Raw genomic sequence first — 9,858 nt, 5'->3', positions numbered from 1 at the left:
TTCGAGCCGGCGGCGCGCGAGGCTTGAAGCGCTGGGTACGCCCGCGTCTCTCAGGCCGCAGCTACTTAGTGCCGCTCCATGGACGCCCAGAGGGCGGAGGTCTGCGCCCTGGAGGCCGAGATCGCGGCCCTGCGGCGGGCGTGCGAGGAGCCGCGGGCGGCGGGGGAAGACGCTGGGCTTGTGCAGTACGTGCCCGCGGGCACTGGGGGCGGGCGAAGGTCTGCGGGCGGCGCACCCGTCGCCGTCTCCCCGGCGCCGCCGTAGCCGAGGGTCGAGCTGGCAAAGGAAAGCGGAGCCTTGGCCGGTTCTTCCCAGGCCCTGGCGGGCGGAGGCGCGGAGGAATAACTGAGAAAACAGGGTGGGAGACTGCAGGACCGCGGCGGGGGCGGTGCGGGCGTGTGTGTGGAGGGGGCCGCCCGCGGGTGTGTGTGTGTAGGCCCCACCCCAGGAGATGCCGCGGCCCTTCGGGCATCACCTCTTACCGCCTAACACACCTGAGGAAGGTACCGTGTGACCTGTTAGGAGTAAGAAGTCCGGCTTAGGGGAGGCCGGTTGCCTGCGCGCAGTCTGGGGAGATCAGGTCGCAGAGGGTTTGGAACCTGGGAACCTAACTTGGAAGCCCAGCCCCCTTCCTGGAGGGTCCGTGAGTGTCAGGATGCACCTGCTTTCTCTAACTTGCAAACGGTTGGAAGGAAACTGATCTTCGTTTTCTCAGTGGACCCTGATTTGATAGGTGTAGAGACCTCCTCCTGAGCCAACTCAGAGAGGGCCACAGAAAGCGGGGAGGAGGACGAGTGCGGCCGGAAGTGCTCAGGTGCAGGGTGGGATGGGGACAGTGAAGGTAGCCGGAACTGGGCAAAGGGAGAGGAGAGCCCGTGACCCGGGACACCTGTGTTCTTTGGCGGTGCGAGGTGCGAGCGGGGTTCCAATGAGCTGAGGCCCCTTGCTGCGCTGGGGTGCTCCCCAGTTGGAAGCGTTACTGTTACCTGGCAGTTACGTAGAAATAGAAATCCTGGGCCCACCCCACCTGATGAGTCCTGTGCTTTTTAACACCCCACCCCCCGCACGCATGCGCGCGCGCACACACACACACGCGCGCACACACACACAGTTTTATGCATATTTGAAAGTTTGTGAAGCAGCTAGACTCCTGGCCACAAGATTGTCAGTGTTAGCCCAGTGAGGTGTGTAGACCACTCATGCAATATGCCTTCTCAAACATCCAGTCGGGAAGGGAAGACAGATCCAGATTGTGGGAGATACTACATGTTCAGGATTTTGGTTATTTTTTTTTATTATTTTATTTGATAGAGAAAGAGCATGAGCTGGGGGGGGGGGAGCGGCAGGCAGAGGCAGAGGGACAAGCGGGCCACAGTGGGTGTACCATTTTACATTCCCACCAACAGTGCGTGGGGGTTCCATGTTTTCGACATTCTCCCCAATATTGTTTTTTTCCTGGTTTTCTTTTTTGATAGTAGTTATTCTAATAGGTGTGAGGTCCATTCTCTAATGATTAGTGATACTGAACATCTGTGTTTATTCGCTATCGTTTCGTACCGGTCACAGCCTCTCTGTAGTAATGCTATTGATTAGAAATGCCTGGAGCCAGTGAGCTTCCCAGAGACCTTTCTCCTTTCCAAACCTGTAGTGATTGGACTGAACCTTGTGCTTCTTAGGATTGCAAGATACCCTTCCGCAAGAACCTTTAGAAAACTTTGAAGAAAAAAAATAGTTTATTATTAATGATACTGGAGTGTACAAGACATGCCATGGGGGCCACACAACCAGGTTATTGGTGCAGACAGAACAAGATAATAGGGATGCGGTTCTGCTTTTACTGGCGTTGAGGGTGGGGGGCCTAGAGTTTCAAGGGCTCAGACTTTATTGGTGAACTTAAACATAAGAGTAGGACTATAAGCACAGGAAGAGAAAAAAACAAGTGGCCCAAATGGTCAGTTATTGAAATTAACCAAGATCTCTAAAGGAATTTTCAGTGTGGGAAGGCAACCTGGCTTTTGAGACCTGTGGCTGGCGCTATTTATTGGCAATAGCAGATGCCTCTGCAATCAGAGTTTGTCAGGTAGTTGCTTCAGGATAAGAAAAGCCAACTGTCAGGTCCTACATTGTCATTCTTATATCCTCTTTGGGGGAATGTCTGTTCAAGTCTTTTGCCCACTTTCAAACAGGTTGGTTTTTGTTGCTTTAGAAGTACTTGATATATTTGGAAATTAAAACCATATCAGATACATGATTAGCAAATAGGAGATTTTCTCATTCTGTGAATTGCTTTTTTTACTCTCTTGATAGTGACATGTTGTAAAATTTTTAAAACGTTCATGAAGTCCAATTTGTCTATTCTTTCTTTTGTTACATCTGCCTTTGCTGCTTATATCCAAGAAATCATTACCCAAAGCCCATGTTATGAAACTTCTGTCCAATATTTTGTTCTAAGAGTTTGTTTTAGGTTTTACATTTAGATGTTTGATCCAATGTGATATTAGGGAAGGGTCCAAATTCATACTTTTGCATATAGATATTCAGTTTTTCCAGCACCATTGGAATGGTATTAGTAAGCTTGTCAAAAATCATGTGATCTGGGGCACCTGGGTGACTCAGTGGTTGAGTGTGTCTGCCTTTGGCTCAGGGTGTGATCCCTGAGTCCCAGGATCGAGTCCCACATCGGGCTTCCTGTATGGAGCCTGCTTCCCTCTCTGCCTCTCTCTCTGTGTCTCTCATGAATAAATAAAATCTTTTTTAAAAAATCATGTGATCATATATGTGAGGGTTTATTTGTAGGTTCTTTTATTTCTAACCCATTCATTCATCTGTCTTTATGCTAATACTACTACACTGTTTTGATTAGCTCTCAGTTTTGAAGTCAGGAAGTACGAGTCCTCCAGTTTTGTTCTTAATCAAGATTATTTTGGCTATTTGGGATCCCTTGAAATTCCATCTGAATTTTATGATGGGTTTTTCTTTTCTGCAAAAATTCTCATTGGGAATTTGGTAGGGATTGCATTGAGTCTATAGATTGCTTGTGGGTAATACTGATATTTTATTACCTATTTATATTGTCTTCTAATTCATTAAACTAAGATGTGTTTTTATTTATGTGAAACGATTTTTTCAGTGATGTTTTGTGATTTTTTTTTTTTTTTAAGATTTTATTTATTCATGACAGACACACAGAGAGAGGCAGAGATACGGGCAGAGGGAGAAGCAGGCTCCATGCAGGGAGCCTGTTGTGGGACTTGATCCTGGGTCTCCAGGATCACACCCCCGGCTGAAGGCAGCGCCAAACTGCTGGGCCACCGGGGCTGCCCTGTTTTGTGATTTTCATTGTACAAATATTTTACCTTCCTAAGGTAAATTCTCTTTTTTATTAAAGATTTTATTTATTTTGAGAGAGAAAGAGCGCCAGTAGAGGGGAGGGGGACAGGGAGAAGCAGACTCCCTGCTGAGCAGGGAGCCTGATGTGGGACTTGATCCCAGGATTCTGAGATCGTGACCTGAGCCAAAGGCAGCTGGTAAATTCCTTTTTAAGGTTAATTCCTAAGTAAGGTTTTTGATGCTGTTGTAAATGGAATTGTTTTTGTAATTTGCCTTTCAGATTGTTCATTGTTGGTTTATAGAAATGCATCTGAGTTTTGCGTGGTGACTTTATATCCTGATACTTAGCTGAATTCATTTATTGTAGCATTTTTTTGTGTGTGTATGGAATCTTTAGGCTTTTGAACATATAAGATATTATCTGTAAACAGAGATAATTTTACTTCCTTTCCAATTTGGATGTCTTTTATTTCTGTTTCTTGCCTAATTGCTCTATCTAGGATTTCCAGAACCATGTTTTAGTGGTGAAAGTGGACATCCTTATCTTTTTTGCTATATGGCTTTTATTATTTTAAGATAATTTCCTTCTGTTCCTAGTTTTTGAGTATATTATCATTGAAATGTGTTAAATTTTGTCAAATGCTTTTTATCCATTAATTGAGATAACCGTGTCTTTTTTCTCCCCTTCTTTCTGTTAATGTATATTACATTGATCAATTTTCCTATGTGGAACCATCTTTGCATTACAGAAATAAATCTCGTTTGGTCATGATGTGTAATCTCTTTTATATGCTGCTGCTTTTGATTTACTGCTTCTGTTAAGGGTTTTTACATTAATGTTCATAAGTAATTTTGGTCTGTAGTTTTCTTGGAATGTCTTTGTCTGACTTTGGTATCAAGGTTGTGCTGGCCTAATAAATGAGTTACAAATTGTTCCTTCCCCAACTTTTTGAAGAAGTTTGGAAAGGATTGGTTAGTGTTTATTTAAATGTATAATACAATTAACTCATGTAGTTATCAGGTCTAGAACTTTTCTTTTTTGGAGATTTTTTGATTATGGATTCAGTCAGACTAATTATAAGTATTCATATTTCTTATCTCATGATTTAATCTTGGTAGGGTTTGTGTTTCTAGGAATTTAGCCATTTCATGTAGGTTATCCAATGTATTGGCATATAGTTATTCATAATACTCCCATAATCCTTTTTATTTTTGTAGAATTGGTGATGTCTCTATTTTCATTTCTGATTTTAGTAATTTGAGTCTATTTTTGTTTTGTTTTCTTTTTAAGTAAACTCTACACCCAGCATGGGGTTCGAACTCATGACCCCAAGATCAAGAGTCCCATGCTCTACCACCTGAGCCAGTGAGGTGCCCATTATCACTCTTTTTTAGTCCCATCTAGGTTAAGTTTTGTCAGTTTTACTGATCCTTTCAAAGAGCCAACCTTTGGTTTCATTCATTTTCTCTGTTTTTCTGTTATCTTTCATTTCTCTCTGCTCTAACTTTTATTATCTTTTTCTTTCTGTTATCTTTGGTTTAGTTCATTTTTTTTTCAGTTGTAATATTAGGTTGTTGATTTGGGATTTTGTTCTTTAAGTGTTTGCGTTACAAATGCCACTGCTCCCCTATCACCATCTGTTCCGTCCCCCAGCATCTTTTCCCATGTCTCTTAAATTCTGATATTTTGTATTTTCATTTTTGTCTTCAAGTATTTTCTCATTTCCCTTGTGGTTTCATCTTGAGTCTTTTGATTGTTTAAAAGTATGTTAACTTCCACAATTTTGTGAATTTTTCAGTTTCCCTTCTGTTATTGATAATCTATCCTTATACCATTGTGGTTGGAGAAGATACTTTGTATGATAACTATATTTTAAAATACGTAGAGATTTATTTTGCTACCCAGTCCTGGAAAATGTCCCACATGCACTTGAGAAGAATTTATTTGTCTGTTAGATTTGTCTGTTGTGTAGAATGTTCTGTATACATCTATTAGGTCTAATTGGCTTATTGTGTTATTTCACTACTCTCCTTAACTCTCTGTAGTTGTTCTGTACATTATTGTAAGTGGGGTATTGAAGTCTCCAATTATTATTTTAGTTTTTATTGAGGTATAGTTGACATATAAGATTATCTTAGTTTCAGGTGTACAATATAATGATTTGATATTTGTACAAATTGCAAAATGATATGACACTAAGTCTGGTTAATGTCCATACACACATAGTTACAAGTTTTTTTTTATATGAAATTTTAAGATTTACTATTTTATCAGCCTTCAGATATCAGTACACTATTAAGTATAGTCATTATGCTGTACAGTACATCCCCAGGCTTTTAAAATTTTATAAATGGAAATTTGTACCCTTTGACCACCTTCACCCATTTTCCCAAACCCCTCATCCTTGCCCCTGGCAACCATCAGTCTACTCTATTTCTATGAGTTCGGGATTTTTAAGATTCCACATATCAGTGGGATCATATGTTTGTCTATCTTGATATGACTTAATTCATTTAACATAATGCCCTCAGGGTCCATCCATGTAGTCACAAATGGAAAGATTTGCTTATGTGGCTGAATATTTCAGTTTTATGATATCCACTACATCTTTGTTCATTTATCTGCTGACAGTTAAGTTCTCAATACTTCTGCAGTGAACATGAGGATGCATATTATCTTACTGAGTTAGTGTTTTAGTTTCATTCAGGTAAGTACCCAGAAGTGGAATTGCTGTCTCACATGGTTAGTTCTATTTTTAATTTTTTGAGGAAACTTCATACTGTTTTCTATATTGGTGACACCACTTTATATTACTATCAACAATGCAAAAAGATTCGCTTGTGTCCACATTCTCACTAACTCTTTATTTCTTGTGTTTATGATAATCCATTTTGACAAGTGTGAGGAGATATACCTCATTGTGGTTTTGATTTGCATTTTTGTCATGATTAGTGATGTTGAAAACCTTTTGTATGTACCTCTTTGCCAGATGTATATCTTCTTTGGAAAAATACCTATTCAGATTCTCTGCCCCGACCGCACCCCCTCTTATTTTTTAGAGAGGGAGAGAATGTATAGTGCATGTGTGAGGGGGGAGTGTAGGGAGGGGCAGGAGGAGATGGAGAAGAGAGACTCTTAAGCAGTGTGGAACTGGACGCCACGTCAATCTCTTCACCCTGAAATCATAACCTGGACCAAAATCAAGAGGCAGACACTTAACTGAGCCACCCAGGCATCCCATCTGTCCATTTTTTTTTTAATGTTTATTTATTTATGATATTCACAGAGAGAGAGGCAGAGACACAGGCAGAGGGAGAAGCAGGCTCCATGCACCGGAAGCCCGATGTGGGATTCGATCCCGGGTCTCCAGGATCGCGCCCAGGGCCAAAGGCAGGCGCCAAACCCCTGCGCCACCCAGGGATCCCCCATCTGTCCATTTTTTAATCAGATTTTTTTTCTTTTACTACTGAGTTATGTGAATTCTTTATATTTTTTGGATATTAACTCCTTGGCAGATAACATGACTTGCAAATATTTTCTCCCATTCCATAGTTAGCCTTTATTTTACTGATTTCCTTTGCTGTAGAGGAATTGTTCAGTTGATGTAGTCCCACATGTTGATTTCTGCTTTTGTTGTATTTTCTTTTGATATGTAATCCAAAAAGTCCGTGCCAAGACAGATACAGAGAGTTTACTGCCATTACTTTCTTTTAGGAGTTTCATAGTTTCTGGTCTTATGTTCAAGTCTTTAGTGCATTTTGAGTTAATTTTTGTATGTAGTGTAAGATAGTGGTCCAGTTTCATTCTTTTGTATTGGCTACCCAGTTTTCCTACTTTTGTTGAAGAAACCATTCTTTTCCTGTTGTGTATTCTTGGCTCCTTTGTTGTAAATTAATTGACTCTATATGAATGCATTTATTTCTGGATTCTTTATTCTGTTCCGTTGATCTTTGTGTCTGTTTTTATGCCAATAATATATGTGTATATATGTATATATTATATATATGTACATATATATAAACACATTTTTTAGTATCACGTTATTTTGACTATAGCTTTGTAATATAGCGTGAGATCAGGAAGTGTGATGCCTCTAGCATTGCTTTTTTTTTTTTTTTTTAAGATTTTATTTATTCATTCATGAGAGAGACAGAGAGAGAGAGAGGCAGAGACACACAGGCAGAGGGAGAAGCAGGCTTCATGCAGGGAGCCTGATGTGGGACTTGATCCCAGGACTCCAGGATCATGCCCTGGGCCAAAGGCAGGCGCTAAACCGCTGAGCCACCCAGGGATCCCCTGGCATTTTACTTTGTCAAAATAGTTTGAGCTATTTGGATTCTTTGTACTTCTATAAACACGTTAGAATTGTCTTTTCTATGTCTTTTGAAAAATTCCATTGGCATTTTGATGGGGATTACATTGAACTTGTAGATTGCTTTGGGTAGTATAGACATTTTAGTGATATTACTTATTCCAGTCCATTAATATGGATATCTTTACATTTATTTGTGCCTTCAGTTTCTTTCATCAATGTCTTACAGTTTTCAGGGTACAGATTTTCACTTCTTTGGTTAAATTTATTCCTAGGTATGTTGTTATTCTTGATGCAATTGTAAATGGGATTGTTTTCTGAATTTCTCTTTCTGATGGTTATTAGTATATAGAAACACAACAGACTTCTGTGTATTGCTTTTAATAACTTTACTGAATGTGTTTATTCTAACTTTTTTTTTTGGAGATTCTTTCGGGTTTTCTGTATAGAATATCATGTTATCTTCAAATAGTGACAGTTTTACTTTTCCAGTTGGATTTCTTTTATTTTTCTTTCCTGATTGCTCTGACTTCTACTGACTACTACTTCTACTGACTTCAACTTCTATGTTGAACAAAAGTGGCAAGAATGGGCATCCTCGCCTTGATCTTGGAAGAAAAGTTTTCAGCTTTTTGAGTGTGATGTTAACTGTTGCTTTGTCATATATGGCCTTTATTAAGTTAAAGTATACTCCCTCTGTGCCTACTATTGAGAGGTTTTACCATAAATGGATGTTGAATTTTGTCATAATGCTTTTTCAGCATCAATTGAGATGATCGTATGATTATTATCCTTAAGTTTGTTATATATCAGCTTGTTTGTTGTGAATGTTGAACCATCTTTGCATTCCTGGACTAAATTCCACTTGATCAGGGACACCTGGGTGGCTCAGCTGTCGAGCATCTGCCTTTGGCTCAGGGCATAATCCTGGGGTCCTGGAATCGAGTCCTACATTGGACTCCCTACAGGGAGCCTGCTTCTCTCTCTGCCTATGTCGCTGCCTCTCTCTTTGTGTCTCTCATGAATAAATAAATTTTTTAATAAATAAATTTCATTTGATCATGGTGTGTGATCCTTTTAACGTTGAACTCAGTTTGCTAATATTTTGTTGGGCATTTTTGCGTCTGTGCTCATCAGGGATACTGGCTTGTAATTTTCTTACAGTTTTCATGTCTGGTTTTGATATGAGGGTAATCCTATCCTCGTAAGATGAGTTTGTAAGCGTTTGTTCCTCTTCTGTTATTTGAAAGAGTTTGGGAAGGGTCAGTGTTAATTTTCTTAAAAATTATTGGTTGAATTCCCCAGTGAAGCTGTCGAGTTTTAGACCTTACTTTGTAGGTAGAGTTTGATTACTAACTAAATGTTCTGTTAATTGGTCTATTTACTTTTTTTTTTGTTTTTTTTCTTTAAAGATTTTATTTACTTATTTGAGAGAGAGAGAACTCTAGTGAGCAAGAGAGTGAGCATGAGCAGGGGTGCGAGGCAGAGGCAGGGGGAGAGGGAGAGGGAGAAGCAGACTCCCTGGACCTTGACTTAGGGCTTGATACCAGGACCCTCAGATCACAACCCAAATTGAAGGCAGACACTTAACTGAGCCACCCAGACACCTCTATGTGCATTTTCTGTTCTCTATGATTTGGTCTTGGGAGTTGTATGTTCCGGGGAATTTTCTTCTGGGTTGGCCAATATGTTGGTGTATTATTTTTTTATAGTGTTACTATCTTTGGTATTTCTGTAGTGTCAGTTGTAACATCTCCTTTAATTTATGATTTTATTTGAATTCTCTCTTAGTAATTCTAGATAATTTTTTATGTATTTTTTCAAAAATCAAGCTTTCAACCTTTTTTTTTTTTTTTTTTTTTTTTTTTTTTTTTTTTTTTGAGTCTGTTTGTCACCATTCCATTCTGCCTCCCCCTCCACCTCTCTGGCCAGCAGCCTGGATCTTTGTTATATCATTCCTTCTAACTTTGGGCTTCATTCATCTACTTTGTCTAGTTTCTTGAGGTATAAAATCAGGTTGTTTATTTGAGATTCTTGTTTCTTAATTAAGGTAGGTGTTTACTGCTATGAACTTTCCTCTTAGGACTGTTTTTGCTGCAGCCCATGAGTTTTTTTATGCTGTATTTTCATTTCTCTCAAGGTTTTTTGGACTTCACTTTTGATTTTTTTTCTTTGACCCATTGGTTGCTCAGTGTAGTATATTGTTTAATCCCCA

At 39.8% G+C, this 9,858-nt stretch overlaps 1 protein-coding gene across 3 annotated transcripts in view; it reads left to right on the top strand.

Moving 5' to 3' along the window:
- Positions 1–41: 41 nt before the first annotated feature.
- CENPP (centromere protein P) overlaps positions 42–9,858 on the top strand; it is a 218,299-nt gene continuing 208,482 nt past the window's right edge. For 2 of the 3 annotated variants that reach the window (XM_072842606.1, XM_072842608.1), the window contains exon 1: positions 42–185. In XM_072842606.1, coding sequence (XP_072698707.1) covers positions 79–185 — 107 coding nt within the window. In that variant the 5' untranslated portion in view covers positions 42–78. The remainder of the gene's footprint in view (positions 186–9,858) is intronic. The other variant, XM_072842615.1, reaches the window with a different exon arrangement.

The sequence above is a fragment of the Canis lupus genome, chromosome 1, assembly GCF_048164855.1.
Source record: "Canis lupus baileyi chromosome 1, mCanLup2.hap1, whole genome shotgun sequence".
Lineage (NCBI taxonomy): Eukaryota > Metazoa > Chordata > Mammalia > Carnivora > Canidae > Canis > Canis lupus.
The sequence above is the reverse complement of the archived record's forward strand: the minus strand, read 5'-3'. Positions and strand labels throughout refer to the sequence as shown.